The sequence below is a fragment of the Saccopteryx bilineata genome, chromosome 2 (assembly GCF_036850765.1).
Source record: "Saccopteryx bilineata isolate mSacBil1 chromosome 2, mSacBil1_pri_phased_curated, whole genome shotgun sequence".
Lineage (NCBI taxonomy): Eukaryota > Metazoa > Chordata > Mammalia > Chiroptera > Emballonuridae > Saccopteryx > Saccopteryx bilineata.
The window spans coordinates 37,001,267-37,016,952 of NC_089491.1; the positions used below are offsets into that span (position 1 = coordinate 37,001,267).

The 15,686-nt window shown below is 42.8% G+C and overlaps 1 protein-coding gene across 2 annotated transcripts in view; it reads right to left on the reverse strand.

Annotated features, from left to right (window-relative positions):
- Window positions 1–15,658, reverse strand: part of MELK (maternal embryonic leucine zipper kinase) — an 88,131-nt gene extending 72,473 nt beyond the window's left edge. Inside the window, exons 1-5 of one of the 2 annotated variants that reach the window (XM_066256740.1) lie at window positions 15,550–15,643; window positions 10,418–10,531; window positions 7,365–7,460; window positions 5,001–5,086; window positions 3,241–3,357 (exon numbers count right to left, since the gene is read on the reverse strand). In XM_066256740.1, coding sequence (XP_066112837.1) covers window positions 3,241–3,357; window positions 5,001–5,086; window positions 7,365–7,422 — 261 coding nt within the window. In that variant the 5' untranslated portion in view covers window positions 7,423–7,460; window positions 10,418–10,531; window positions 15,550–15,643. Of the gene's footprint in view, window positions 1–3,240; window positions 3,358–5,000; window positions 5,087–7,364; window positions 7,461–10,417; window positions 10,532–15,549 lie in introns of both variants that reach the window. The other variant, XM_066256739.1, reaches the window with a different exon arrangement.
- Window positions 15,659–15,686: the final 28 nt, after the last annotated feature.

Consider the following 15,686-nt stretch of genomic DNA (forward strand, 5'->3'; position numbering starts at 1 on the left):
CATAGACACGACCCCATGGTCGCTGACTTGAGCCCAAAGGTCACTGGCTTAAAGCCCAAGGTTGCTCGCTGGCTTGAGCAAGGAGTCACTCACTCAACCATAGCCTCCTGGTCAAGGCACATATGAGAGGCAATTAATGAACAACTAAGGTGCCGCAATGAAGGATTGATGCTTCTCATCTCTCTCCCTCCTGTCTGTCTGTCCCTATCTGTCCCTCTGTCTCTGTCTCACACACACACACACACACACACACACACACAAAATCAAAAGTGAAAAAAAAAAGTGTTTATAAATGTAAATTGACAGTCTCCGGGCCAAAATGTAAAATGGGGGAAAAAATACAAGGTACAGAATAATATAGTATGTGACCGTTTATGACAGAAACCAATAAGCTAAACACACATACATATGTATAAAGTATACATAGGTTTTGTAAGTACACAGAAAACCTACAGGAAAACGAGAAAAGTGAAAAGAATCAGGATAACTGGGATACAGGCAAGAGAGAATTTTACTTTTTTAATATATACTCTCTCATGCATTTTAAATTTTGTCCTAGGTTCATGGAGATTGTTTTCTTGGTTTCAGTTTTATTGTGTGTGTGTTTTTTAAATGTTTAATTTGGACAAAGGGATTAGCTTTTGTAAATCACCACTGTTGACCATGTGAGTGGATCTACAGTGTAATAAAAGAAAAAAGTTCTGGGTCCAAAACTTCCAGCATTATAAAATTTTAATGTGCTTTAAAAACAGAGCTAATCTGCCCTGGCCAGTTGGCTCAGCAGTAGAGCATTGGCCTGGTGTGTGGAAGTCCCAGGTTCGATTCCTGGCCAGGGCACATAGGAGAAGCGCCCATTTGCTTCTCCACCCTTCCCCCTCTCCTTTCTCTCTATCTCTCTCCTGCAGCCAAGGCTCCATTGGAGCAGTTGGCCCAGGCTCTGAGAATGGTTTCATGGCCTCTGCCTCAGGCGCTAGAATGGCTCTGATTGCAGCAGAGCAACACCCCAGAGGGGCCGAGCATCTGCACCTGGTGGGCATGCCGGGTGGATCCTGGCAAGGCGCATGCAGGAGTCTGTCTGTCTGCCTCCCCCCATTTCTCACTTCAGAAAAATACAAAAACAAAAAAACCAAAAAACAGAGCTAATCTGTGAAAATGATGAACAGTTACAAATTATTTGGCTGAGAATAAGAAAAATGAACAGAGATGAATGATGCAAGTTCTAAAGACTTGATGTTTCAAGCCAAAAAGGGCAGGTTAAAACTTAAAAGAGTTTGGTTCGTGTAACACATACAATGAAAGCTACCTACAGGCCTTGGGTGCAACTATGTTCCCCAAAAAGATATGTTCAAATCCTAACACCCGGTACCAATAAACATGACCTTATTTGTAAATAAAATCTTTGTAGATGTAATCAAATCAAATGAGGTCATATTGGATTAGGGTGGACCATTTGAAGATAGAGAGAATGGGAGTGATGCATCTATAAGCCAAGGAATGCCAAATATTACCAGCAACCACCAGAAACTAGGAAAGAGGCAAAGAACATATTCTCCAGAATAAACCTTGCCCACACCTGGATTTCAGACTTCCAGCCTCCATAACTGTAAGACAATAAATTGAAATGAATCCCTCCCCGTAGGAACAAATTCTAATGTATTCTGTCCACTAAACCACACCTTCCATGAGGAGTATGTTAGAAACAGTATGTTTACATGAATCCCCAATTTATTATACATGTCTACTTGATCTATATATATTGTTATAGACAAAAGTCAAACAAGTAAGCCACTTAATATTTATTCTAATCTTTCAGGTGACACATGATTCTCTTCACTACAGATAAATTGAATGGAAATGGTATGAATGTTTGTTCCCACCCAAAATTCATGTTGAAGTCCTAACCCACAAAGATGGTATTAGGAGGTGGCTTTGGGAGGTGATGAGCACAAGAGTGAAGCCATCATGAATGAAAGCAGTGTTCTTATAAGAGGCTCTAAAGCCATGATAACGAACCTTTTCATAAAAACCGCCCACTTTTGCAGTGCTGGTCAACCTGGTTCCTCCCGTCCACTAGTGGGAGTTCCAGCTTTCATTGTGGGTGGTAGCGAAGCAACCAAACGGTGCTGCAATTGGCCCACCATGAAAGCTGGAACGCCCACTAGTGGGCGGAAGGGACCAGGTTGACCTGCACTGCAAAAGTGGGCGGTTTTTATAAAAAGGCTCACCAGCCCTGGCGGGTTGGCTCAGTGGTAGAGCGTCGGCCTGGCGTGCGGGAGTCCCGGGTTCGATTCCTGGCCAGGGCACACAGGAGAAGTGCCCATCTGCTTCTCCACCCCTCCCCCTCTCCTTCCTCTCTGTCTCTCTCTTACCCTCCTGCAGCCAAGGCTCCATTGGAGCAAAGTTGGCCCGGGCACTGAGGATGGCTCCATGGCCTCTGCCTCAGGCACTAGAATGGCTCTGGTTGCAGCAGAGTGATGCCCCAGATGGGCAGAATATCACACCCTGGTGGGCATGCCAGATGGATACCGATCAGGTGCATGCGGGAATCTGTCTGACTGCCTCCCCATTTCCAACTTCAGAAAAATGCAAATAAATAAATAAAAAGGTTCACTACCATGGCTCTAGAGCCCTGACCTGTGGTAGCATAGTAGATAAGCATCAACCTGGAATGCTGAGGTCACCAGGTCAAAACCCTGGGCTTGCCTGGTCCAGGCACATATGGGGGTTGATGCTTCCTGTTCCTCCCCCCCTTCTCTCTCTCTCTCCTCTCTAAAATGAATAAAATAAAATAATAAATAAATAAACAAATAAATAAGAGGCTCTAGGGAGGTCAAAGAGGTTAATGGGGGGAATAAGTGATGATGGAAGGAAACTGACTCTGGGTGGTGAACACACAATACTATATACAAATAATGTATTATAGAACTGTACCCCTAAAACCTATATAATTTTAGTAACCAATGCCACCCCAATATATTCAATTAAACTATTTAAAAAGTCTCTGAAGAGATCCCTTGCCCCTTCCAACATGTAAGGGCAGAGAGAAGGCGTCACCTCTGAACCAAGAAGACAGCCTTCACTCAACCATACTGGTGCCTTGATCTTGGAATTCCCAGCCTCCAGAACAGTGAGGAATAAGTTTCTGTTGTTCACAGCTACCCAGTCTATGATATTTGTCATAGCAGCTCAAACAGACTAAGACAATAAAATACTTTTAGTTCTCTGTAACATACTACGAACCTCAAGAACCAGGAATATTTTGTTGGCGGTCTCTAACACATGGTAGAGTTGGCATATATGTTGATGTCTCAGGTTCTTCAAGGCATCAATCTCTGTTTTGATCCGTGGTAAATCATTCTGTGACAAAACATTGTATTAAATGTGCCATAAACCAATCTGGGAAGTGTTCCAAGCACCAGTATCAACAGCTTCAACACTAAGTAGCTAAAGCAATCAACAGCCTCAAAACAATTATTTAACAATACAGAAAAATAAAAGAAAACTTGTTTGTATGTACATAAGGCCTTGACTGTTTTTATGAAAGACAAGTTCAATGTGTGTCAATAGTACAAAGTGCAGAAAAATTTCTTCAATCTCAAACTCCCATAGGTTAGCCTTCCAAACAAGGAAAATGAAGAAACACTACTTAGTGCCCACACCTGAGCAACCACTTTTATTCTTAGCAATGTTCCATAGAGGCATGCTGATCTAAAGATCGATGAATGCAGATGAAAGAAAGGTAAGGCCCTGGCCGGTTGGCTCAGCGGTAGAGCGTCGGCCTGGCGTGCAGGAGTCCCGGGTTCGATTCCCGGCCAGGGCACACAGGAGAGGCGCCCATTTGCTTCTCCACTCCTCCCCCTCTCTTTCCTCTCTGTCTCTCTCTTCCCCTCCCGCAGCGAGGCTCCACTGGAGCAAAGATAGCCCAGGTGCTGGGGATGGCTCTGTGGCCTCTGCCTCAGGCACTAGAATGGCTCTGGATGCAACAGAGCGACGCCCCAGAGGGGCAAAGCACCGCCCCCTGGTGGGCATGCCTGGTGGATCCCGGCCGGGCGCATCCGGGAGTCTGTCTGACTGCCTCCCCGTTTCCAGCTTTGGAAAAATGAAAAAAAAAAAAAAAAAAAGGAAAGGTAGGAGGGTATTTATTCACTGTCTCAGTCTCCAATTTTTCTAGGGGCTTGAAATTTTTCAAAATAAAATGCTAGTTGGGAAGGAAAAGAATAAGCCAAGCTGAAAGAATTTCTTATGTTTTTCCCTTAGTGAGAGGAGGGGAGGCAGTCAGACAGACTCTCACAGGTGCCCTGACTGGGATCTACCCAGCAAGCCCACTAGAGGGGGATGCTCTGCCCAACTGGGGCTGTTGCTCCATAACTCAGAAACTGAGCCCATATTTTTTCTTAGAAAGAAGTAAAGAAAGAAAAGGAAGATTTCATTAGATAACTTCTAAGGTCACTTTGAATAAAATTCTGATGCGTAAGATCTACCTATACTATAAAATAACCCTGGGTAACAGTATCATGAGAAGATAAAGAAGGGAAATACTAATATCTAGAAATACTATAAGACTATGAAACAACTGCAGAAAACTGGACCCTATAGGCTTCAAATATGTGCCATTGCCTTGCATTAAAATTAAGGACAAAGTAACCGCTTTGTAAAAAAACCTGGCAATTATACATAATTGACAATTTAGAAAGCTATAGAAATATTATTCTAATAAGAGTACTGCCCTGGCCAGGTAGCTCAGCTGATTAGTGTTGTCCTGATACACCAAGGTTTCAGGTTCAATCCCTGATCAGGACACATATAAAGAATCAACCAATGAATGCATAAGTAAGTGGAACAACAAAACATGTCTTTCTCTCTCTCAAACCAATCAATAATTTTTAAAAGATTAAAAAAAATAAAAGTAATATCTAGAATAGTAGTAGTAATTAGAGAAAATTTAGGTTTTAATTCACAAAACTAATCTATAAATATCTTAAAAATAATTTAAAACTTACCCCTAATGCATTTTTATCCATGATTTTTATAGCTACCATTTCTCCAGTGAGGATATGGCAGGCAAGCTTGACCTTTGCAAAGCCACCTAAGTATAGGAAAATTATGAAGAGATAAGCAAGACTAACCCAAATATCAACATCAGAGCAAACTAAGGACTTGGGCACAAATACTGTTCCATATGATTTTGAAGGCTCTACCAATCCACAATTCCTGTAAGTTTATGGCTCTTTGTTCCTATTGCTTCCAAAGTGTTAGCCATGACCCTAACTTCACCTTATCCAAAGTCTAGCTGAAATTTTTATACCATAAAAGTGTATCTTGCCTGACCAGGCAGTGGCACAGTGGACAGAACGTCGGACTGGGATACAGAGGACCCAGGTTCGAGACCTCGAGGCCACCAGCTTGAGCGCGGCATCATCTGGTTTGAGCAAAAAGCTCACCAGGTTGAAGCCAAGGTCGTTGGCTCAAGCAAGGGGTTACTCGGTCTGCTGAAGGCCCACGGTTAGGGCACATATGAGAAAGCAATCAATGAACAATTAAGGTGTCGCAATGAAAAACTAATGATTGATGCTTCTCATCTCTCTCTGTTCCTGTCTGTCTGTCTCTATCTATCCCTCTCTCTGATTCTCTGTCTCTGTAAAAAAAAAAAAAAAAAAAAAAAGTATATCTAATTTTTTAATGAATAAGTAGGAAAACAGAATTCACTCTTTATATATTTGCTTTATATGTAGGGAGGGTGAGCACACAATATGGTGTACAGAAATATGTTGAAGAATTGGACATCTGAAATCTGTAAAATTATGGTAACCAGTGTCACTCCAATTAAGTTTAATTAAAAAAACTGCTTTATAATTACCATTGCTAGAACCCAATATAAAGTGGCTGAGATAAAAGTCAAATAACAAAACTTCCATTCAGTTTTAAAACGGTTAAGATAAGCAATTATGTTTCAAAACTGGATCAAGCCTGACCAGGTGGTGGCACAGTGGATAGAGCATTGGACTGCGATGCGGAGGACCCAGATTCGAGACCCCGAGGTCGCCAGCTTGAGCACGGGCTCATCTGGCTTGAGCAAAAAGCTCATCAGCTTGGACCCAAGGTCGCTGGCTCGAGCAAGGGGTTACTTGGTCTGCTGAAGGCTCCCGGTCAAGGCACATATGAGAAAGCAATCAATGAACAACTAAGGTGTCGCAATGAAAAACTGATGGTTGATGCTTCTCATCTCTCTCTGTTCCTGTCTGTCTGTCCCTATCTATCCCTCTCTCTGACTCTCTCTGTCCTTACAAAAAAAATCCCACAAAACTCCATCAAGATTAGTACACTGCATCTTTGACTGTGTTACCCCTCAGTAAATCAACACACACGTTTGTAGATGTTTGTATACAGAATTCCACTCCTTCACCACCTTCACTACTATCTCCCTTATCAAAGTCACCATCATCTCCATCATCGTTCACTGGGTTATTACTGCAATAACCTCCTAATGTCTCTCTGCTTCTGCCCTTGCCCTCCCCAACCAAATCTTTTCACAACCAAGCAGAGAGAGTGACCCTTAAAAACAAAGGTCAGCCTGACCAGGCAGTGGCGCAGTGGATAGAGCATCAGACTAGGACATGGGGGACTCAGGTTCAAAACCCTGAGGTTGCCAGCTTGAGCGCAGGCTCATCTGGTTTGACCAAGGCTCACCAGCTTGAGCACGGGGTTGTAGGATCATAGACATGACCCATTGCTGGACTGAGCCCAAAGGTCACTGAGTTGAAGTCCAAGGTCGCTAGTTTGAGCCCAAAGGTCACTGGCTTGAGCAAGGGGTCACTGGCTAGGCTGGAGTTCCTGGGTCAAGGCACATATGAGAAAGCAGTCAATGAACAACTACGGTGCCACAATAACGAATCAATGCTTCTCATCTCTCTCCCTTCCTGTCTCTATATGTCCCTCTCTCTGTCATAAATAAATATAAAAAGCAAAGGTCAGCCCCTGGCCAGTTGGCTCAGCTGGTTATAACATAGTCCCGATACACCAAGGTTGCAAGTTCTATCCCCAGTCAGGGCACATAAAAGAATCAACCAATGAATGCATAAATAAATGGGACAAATCAAAGTCTCTTTCTCTCTCCTCTCTCTAAAATCAGTTTAAAAATAAAATTTAAAAAACAGTCTGATCACTCCTTAGCTCAAAACTCTCCAGTGACTTTTATTCTAAATAAAATTACTTACAAGTCCTCTCTCCTACTACTCTCCTCTCACTTGCTTTTGAAGAATTTTAAAACTACATAGTTTAAACTAGAAAGCTCGTGACTGCCAAAATATACTATAATCTCAAATAATTGATCTAGGCTCTCTCCCCAAGAAAAAAATAACAATTACCTGTCCCAATAGTTTCATATAATTCATAGTGTTTGAGAAGTTCATCATAATCTTTCATAGTTCTTCTGGAAGTTTACTCAAAATTACAAAAAGAACCTGTAAGACAAATAGTACAAGATTGAGAAAGGAACTATTATGAGATTACATCCTCCACTCCTGTACTGCAAATACAAACAAGTGTTAGGCATATAAATGATACTGGAAAAGCTTATTAGCCATATGAAAAAAATATGGAATTCCTATCTCACATAAAAATCAATTCCAGATCAAGGAGAGACTTAAATATGAAAGATAAACCTTGAAAACTTTTTAATAGAATACTTTTATAATTAAGACAGAAGAGGATCTCTTAAAGTGCTAAAAAAAAAATACTGGCCCTGGCCAGTTGGCTCAGTGGTAGTGTATCGGCCTAGCATGTGGATGTCCCAGGTTCAATTCCCAGTAAAAGCACACAGGAGAAGCACCATCTGCTTCTCCACCCCTCCCCCTCTCGCTTCTTTCTCTCTCTCTCTCTCTCTTTTCCTCCTCTCCTTCAGCCATGGTTCAATTGGAGCAAGTTGGACTGGGGGGCTCAAGATGGTTCCATGTCCTCCACCTCAGGCACTAAAAAGAGCTTGGTTGCTGAGCAATGGAGCAACACCCCAGATGGGCAGAGCATCCACCCTGGTGGGCTTGCCAGGTAGATCACGGGCAGGGTGAAAGCGGGAGTTTGTCTCTGCATCCTCTCCTCTCACTAAAATAAAATAAAATAAATACATTAAACAATGATAAAGTTAAGAACTTCTGCACATCCAAAAGTATCATAAAAAATAAACATAAAATGCGAGAATGTCTGCAACACTTATAACAATGAATTTTAATTCGGAATACATAAACTCCAAGCCAACAATACAGAAAAAGACAACCCAACAGAAAATAAACAAATGAAATACAAAAGCATCTCACAAAATGACTAATAAAAACATGGAAAAAAAAAGCTTAGTCATCAAGGAAATGCAAATTAAGACTCCAATAATATATAATTTTAAGATATATACAATATATCTTTTATTATGCTTCACATATGCTATATACACTCTGAAGTACATATCATAGACTCTTAAGTATGTATTAAATAATATATAAAAATTTGTTGTAGCCTGACCAGGCGGTGGCACAGTGGATAGAGCATTGGACTGGGATGCGGAAGGACCCAGGTTCGAGACCCCGAGGTCGCCAGATTGAGCGAGGGCTCATCTGGTTTGAGCCAAAAGCCTACCAGCTTGAACCCAAGGTTGCTGGCTCCAGCAAGGGGTTACTCGGTCTGCTGAAGGCCTGTGGTCAAGGCATATAAGAGAAAGCAATCAATGAACAACTAAGGTGTTGCAACGCGCAATGAAAAACTAATGATTGATGCTTCTCATCTCTCTCCGTTCCTGTCTGTCCCTGTCTATCCCTCTCTCTCTCTGAAAAAAAAAAAAAAAGAAAAAAAAATTTGTTGTAAAAATCTTAAGTGGATCTTATTTTATTGCCTTCCTAAGTTTTAAAATTAAGTAGAATTACAAAAAAAAAACCATAGGATTGAGTAGGGCCTTGTTATATGCATTAATACATAAGGTCACACTCATACCAGCTGTTTTACTTGCAGATGATATACTCTTAGTTGACTTTAACTATAGATTAGCAGTGTATCTGGCAGAACTAGTCAGACTATTAACCTGAAATTTCTTTTATTCATTCATTTATTTATACAGATGTGTTTACTGAGCACCTATGATGTGCCAAACCTATGCTTGGCACTAAAGCTCTAATGAGGAAGAATGAAATGTGGTTCCTGCCCTCAGGTATCTTGCATTCTAGTAGAGAAGACGAAAGGCAAATCAAGTAACAATAAAATTAAATAATTACAAATTGTAATAGCACTGGGAAAGAAAGAAGCAACAGTGGTTAGAATGAGTCACTAAAAAGGTAATATTTAAGCCAAGATTTAATTCAAAGGATGAGAAGTGAGAAAAAACATCAGCCTGACAGGTAATCAAGCTGGATATTCCTACCAACACTTAAACAAGGTTTCCAACAGGACCTAGATATGACCATCAATGTTTCTATATAAAGCTGTTAAAATCATAATAATTCTTTGACTTACTGCTACTTTCTCACCAATGACATCTTCAGCCCTACATCATTATTAAATATGCAAATGCTGAAATCCCTGCTCTTTGATAGTAGCCATTCCAAACTTGGTCCCTGCTTCCTAATACCTTCTTAAAACCACCCAGCAAAAACCCAAATCCTATAAGCCCCTTTCAATTCCCTCTTACTGACACACCCCAAGGTTCTAAGGAGTATGGTTTCTCTTGCAGCGGCAAACTAAAAGCATCTATTTTTTTAATTGAGAGGAGGGGAGGCAGAGAGACAGGCTCCTACTTGTGCCCCAACCAGGATCCACCCGGCAAGCTCCCTACAGGGTGACACTCTGCCCATCTGAGGCCACTGCTCTGTTGTTCAGCAACTGAGCTATTTCAGTGCCTGAGGTAAGGCTATGGTGCCATCCTCAGTGCCCAGGGCCAACTTGCTTAAACCATTTGAGCCATGGCTGCAGGAGGAGAAGAGAGAAAAGGGTGAGGGGTGGAGAAGTAGATGGTTGCTTCTCCTGTGTGTCCTGACCAGGAATCGAACCCAGGACTTCCACAGGCCAGGCTGAGGCTCTACCACTGAGCCAACCAGCCAGGGCTCCACCAATGTTTTTTACTACAGATATGTTCTTAGTGATCTTTGGTTGGTAAATTTTAACAGGAGTTGCTGGCCTAAAAAGAGTAAGAGAAAGAGCATGCCAGAAAGGAATATAGGTGCAAAGGTTCCAGAGGAAGAAAAAGTTGACATATACTGAAATAAAACTGCTTTTAGAGGTACCAGCAAATGAAAATGTAGATTTAGAGCTGGGCAATTGATTAGCCATATGGGGGGAGGGGGGACATTGGCTCTCTTCCATCTCATACTATACACAAAATCAATTACAGTTAGTGTAAAGACTTTTAAAAAACAAATCTTTAAAATGTAGTCATCTGCCTGACCTGTGGTGGCGCAGTGGATAAAGCGTCGACCTGGAATGCTGAGGTCGCCGGTTCAAAACCCTGGGCTTGCCTGGTCAAGGCACATATGGGAGTTGAAGCTTCCAGCTCTTCCCCCTGTTCTCAAAAAAAATGAATAAATAAAATCTAAAAAATAATAATAATAAAATGTAGCCATCTAAGGCCTTACCCACACCAGCTAATAGTGGTAAGAGAAAAAGGCAGAGAAAGAACAGTTAGAAAAGTAAGAATTAGAAGAATATAATTTCATGAAAGCCAAGAAGAAAGAAAAAAGTAAAAGAAAGTTTCTGGGAACTAGATTTCTAAATAATTTTTTTTTTCATTAAATAAAAGGGTGAGAGGCCCTGGCCGGTTGGCTCAGTGGTAGAGCGTCGGCCTGGCATGCGGGGGACCCGGGTTCGATTCCCGGCCAGGGCACATAGGAGAAGCGCCCATTTGCTTCTCCACCCCCCCTTCCTCTCTGTCTCTCTCTTCCCCTCCCGCAGCCAAGGCTCCATTGAAGCAGGGATGGCCCGGGCACTGGGGATGGCTCCTTGGCCTCTGCCCCAGGCGCTAGGGTGGCTCTGGTCGCGGCAGAGCATCGCCCCCTGGTGGGCAGAGCGTCGCCCCTGGTGGGAGTGCCGGGTGGATCCCGGTCAGGCGCATGCGGGGGTCTGTCTGACTGTCTCTCCCCGTTTCCAGCTTCAGAAAAATAAAAAGGAAAAAATAAAAATAAAAAAATAAAAGGGTGAGAGGCGGGGAAGCAGAGAGATAGACTCCCACTTGTGTCCTGACCAGGCTCCAACAGGCAAGCCCCCTACCAGGCAATGCTCTGCCCATCTGGGGCTGTTATGTTGATGGGTGACCAAGCTATTTTAGCGCCTGAGGGGATCCTCAGCTCCTGGGGCTAACTTACTCGAACCATTTGAGCTATGGCTGCAGGAGAGGAAGACAGAGAAAGAGAAAGACTGAGACACACACAGAGAAAGAGACAGAGAGAAAGAGAAGAAGGAGGGGGATGGGTAAAGAAGCAGATGGTCACTTCTCCTGTGTGCCTTCACCAGGAATTGAACCTGGACATCCACATGCCGGGTCAACGCTCTACTGCTGAGCCAACTGGGCAGGGGTAAATAAATTTTCTAAAAGTACCCATATATAGGTCAAGTTTTAGGACTTGAGTAGGTGTTACAAAGTGGAGCTTTCTTTATAGGTGGATGTGGGTGAAAGGTAAACCTACACAGAAATGGTTTCTCTATGGGACTCTTCAAAAATTTGGTCAGTGAACAGAACATTAGGGCAGAAGTTGTGAAAGGAAAAAATATCAAAACAAGAAAAAAAATCAACTTTTTAAAAAAACCAGTTTTAGTCTCAACAGCAAAACTGAAATATCAAGAAAGATAAATATAGCCCTGGCCGGTTGGCTCAGCGGTAGAGCGTCGGCCTAGCGTGCGGAGGACCTGGGTTCGATTCCCGGCCAGGGCACACAGGAGAAGCGCCCATTTGCTTCTCCACCCCTCCGCCGCGCTTTCCTCTCTGTCTCTCTCTTCCCCTCCCGCAGCCAAGGCTCCATTGGAGCAAAGATGGCCCGGGCGCTGGGGATGGCTCTGTGGCCTCTTCCTCAGGCGCTAGAGTGGCTCTGGTCGCAACATGGCGACGCCCAGGATGGGCAGAGCGTCGCCCCTGGTGGGCGTGCCAGGTGGATCCCGGTCGGGCGCATGCGGGAGTCTGTCTGACTGTCTCTCCCTGTTTCCAGCTTCAGAAAAGTGGGAAAAAAAAGAAAAGAAAGAAAGATAAATATCATAAGCAAAAGGTATTATGATCCAATAAACAGTATTAGCCATTTCCTCAAAGAGATGGCATTGGACCAACTTAGTAAGCAGGGTGAACTTTTGTCTAGCTGAACCTGCATGAATGGGATAGGAAAAAGAAAGAAACACAAGCACCTCCCAATGCTGATGGAAAGTTGGTGATATAAAATGATACATTTCTGCTTCCACTCCAGTGGCAAAAGTTACTTCAGGCAGAGACACCACAGAGGACATATCTATTCTCACTGGGCACCTAAGGCACAGAATCAGAAATATCCTTAACAGCAGTATTAATTCAGAAATCTTTTAAAGGGTATTTGTCAGTGGGGCAAATGTAGGAATGAAGTAGAACAAACCACACACACATACCCCAAAAAACAAAAAACAAAACAGGAATCATTGGATCAAGAAATTTCAAAACAGGAAAAGCAGCAGTAAAGGTACAGAGGTCAATGCAAGGCTAAGAAATGTTTGGAATCCTGATGACTGAGAAAGAGCAGGAGGTTAGAAATGGAGGAATGTCAGGCTATAAATATTTTAAAGTTACCTGCTATAAAAGTGGGCTATCGGGTTCATTAGAGAGCAAAGTCCCAAATAATGCAGTATTAAGGTATTAAGAACATGGGCTAAAGAGGAAACACAGACAGACATTTCAAAGTTTAAAAAACACGAGCTGGCCTGACCAGGCGGTAGCGCAGTGGATAGAGCGTCAAACTGGGATGCAGAGGACCCCGGTTCAAGACCCCAAGGTCGCTAGCTTGAGCGCGGGCTCATCTGGTTTGAGCAAAAGCCCACCAGCTTGAACCCAAGGTCGCTGGCTCCAACAAGGGGTTACTCAGTCTGCTGAAGGCCCACAGTCAAGGCACATATAGCAATCAATGAACAACTTAAGGTGACGCAACGCGCAATGAAGAACTGATGATTGATGCTTCTCATCTCTCTCCGTTCCTGTCTGTCTGTCCCTGTCTATCCCTCTCTCTCACTCATTCTCTGTCTCTGTAAAAAATAAATAAATAAAATTTAAAAAATATATAAAATTAAAAAAATTTTTTTTAAAAAGGCCTGACCTGTGGTGGTGCAGTGGATAAAGCATCGACCTGGAAATGCTGAGGTCGTCGGTTCGAAACCCTGGGCTTGCCTGGTCAAGGCACATATGGGAGTTGATGCTTCCAGCTCCTCCCCCCTTCTCTCTCTCTCTGTCTCTCTCTCCTCTCTCTCTCTCCCCTCTCTAAAAATGAATAAAATAAATAAAATAAAAATTTACTTTGCTTTATAAAAAAAAAAAAAAACACGAGCTGGCAATGGACACAGGGAACGAAGTAGGCCTTAGAAAATAAAACGATACTACTTGCCACCACTGTACATGTCTAAATCCCATACTGGGACTAGGTTATTTCAACTAGCATAGACCAACTTGCACCAATGAAAGACTGAAAATGCACCTTCTTTTTCTTTCTTCTGTTTTCTTTATGTACCTCCTTCCCTCAAAGTATACTGTCTTTCCACAATACTTATGTGGGTCTGAATTATATCTGTTGAATTCAGAAAATACCATTTTTTGCAACTGTATAAGAAAACTGGTGTTTACATTGCAAACTGCTATAATAATAGATTTTATTTGGTTTTTAAATTTTATGGATATGAAGCTGATTCTAAATATTTTTAACTGCCCTGCTTATCCTCTAGAGTTTGGAAATATTAAACACAAGAAAGACTTGGAATTGGCATAATACAACTTTGTAGGTGCTAAAGGACATATATAATCAGTCAATAAGGAAGACAGTACCTTAACTGTAGATAACAAAGGAACCTATACCCCAATCAGACACCGAAATGTCCTTCTGAGTGTGACAAAATAGAAGAATCGGGGGCATATATAATTGGGGCCTAAATTTCTGTGGAAACAAGGAATTCCTAGATAATGAGAGAAGGAGAAGAGAGTAGTGAAATTATATATACATAACACAGCATTATAGAGAACAGGACAGCAAATCCTGGAGGGAAGGGGGAGAAGGCACTGGGGGAGGGGGCAAAGGGGGGGCCAAGGGGAACACAGAGGTGGGGGGATATATATTCAGTGGGACACTTGAATCTATGTAAACACAATAAATTAGAATCATAAATAAATTTTAAATATTAAAATATATAACGATACTACTTGCCACCACTGTACATATCTAAATTCATATATCATAAATAATTTTTTAAATATTATAGAATAGCAACAAATTGGGAGCATTTTCTTATTAACATGGCATTATTAAATTTTAGGCTATGCTGTCCATTGGTGCATAGTACATTTACTTTAGCTAGTGAGCTTGATAAGACACTGATGCTGAGGATATTTCAAATGAGCAGTAAAAGACAGAATGGCTTATGTACCTTGTAATACATTTATTTAAAATTCTGTCCTGCTCCCTTACAAAGGCTTCTGGGAGCATCAGTGAAGAAGCATCCATTCCTAAAGGTGTTAAGGGACTGATTTGCTCATCTCCTCCATCCACAGTAGATTCACAGGAAGGACAGATTCACTGGTGAAAGAAGCCCATGAAGGTGCAGTAGGGGCATTTTGGATTTCTCCCACACAACATGGTTAACAGAAACCAAAATATGAACTAAAAATTTAGGAACACTGGCCTCTGAGCAAAACTCCACGCACCTCTGACACACCGTCTCCTTCCATCCACCCTGCCCCGTTCCACTACCAAAGAGAAATACCAAAGGTGAATCTCAAGAACAACTACTGATCCTAGGTGAACAGGTTGATCACGCTCTTGGGAGGCCCTCCTTTGGGAGTGTCCCTTTTCCCCACGGGGGGGCGGGGACTGCTACAGCATTCGTTACATATTTCCTTTTCAGCGTGAGCCACTACTTTCTCAAAGTACTCTCACTACTTAAGCCACTACTTTGGGAAAGTAAAGGGAAAGACAGGAATTGGACTCTGAAAAGAGGGTGATAACACAAAATGCACTTTCTTTTTTACTGGACTGCCCTCAGTAAACTGAGTTGAAGAAACAGAACTCGAAACTCCTCTTTGAATTTCTTTCGCGGAGACAGGATCAAGGAAACCGGAATGGGAATTCACAGCTGTCGCAGCCTCCTGGGTGGCAAACACGTTGCCTGCCCACCTACCTTATTGATAACCCTGCCGTGATCCCCACTTACAGAGGAGAAAACCGGGGGGTCGGAAAGATTAAATATACTTCATCCAGGGAACTGGACCAGTAAGGTGTGGCTCCGGTGAAATTCTCAACCGGGAGCACAGTGGGCTCGCGCCGCCGTTCCCCCGCGCCGCGCACCGCCGGGACACGGGCGGGAGACACTGACCTGAGGGGCAGAGGGCCGGGCCAGGTGCGGCCGGGCACAGGGACAGAGAAAACCCGCTGAGTGTCCCGGGCGAAGCTGCGAGTGCGGATAGAACCTTTTAGATCCTGTGGTTCAAGCCGCTTCCGCCCGCCAAGGGA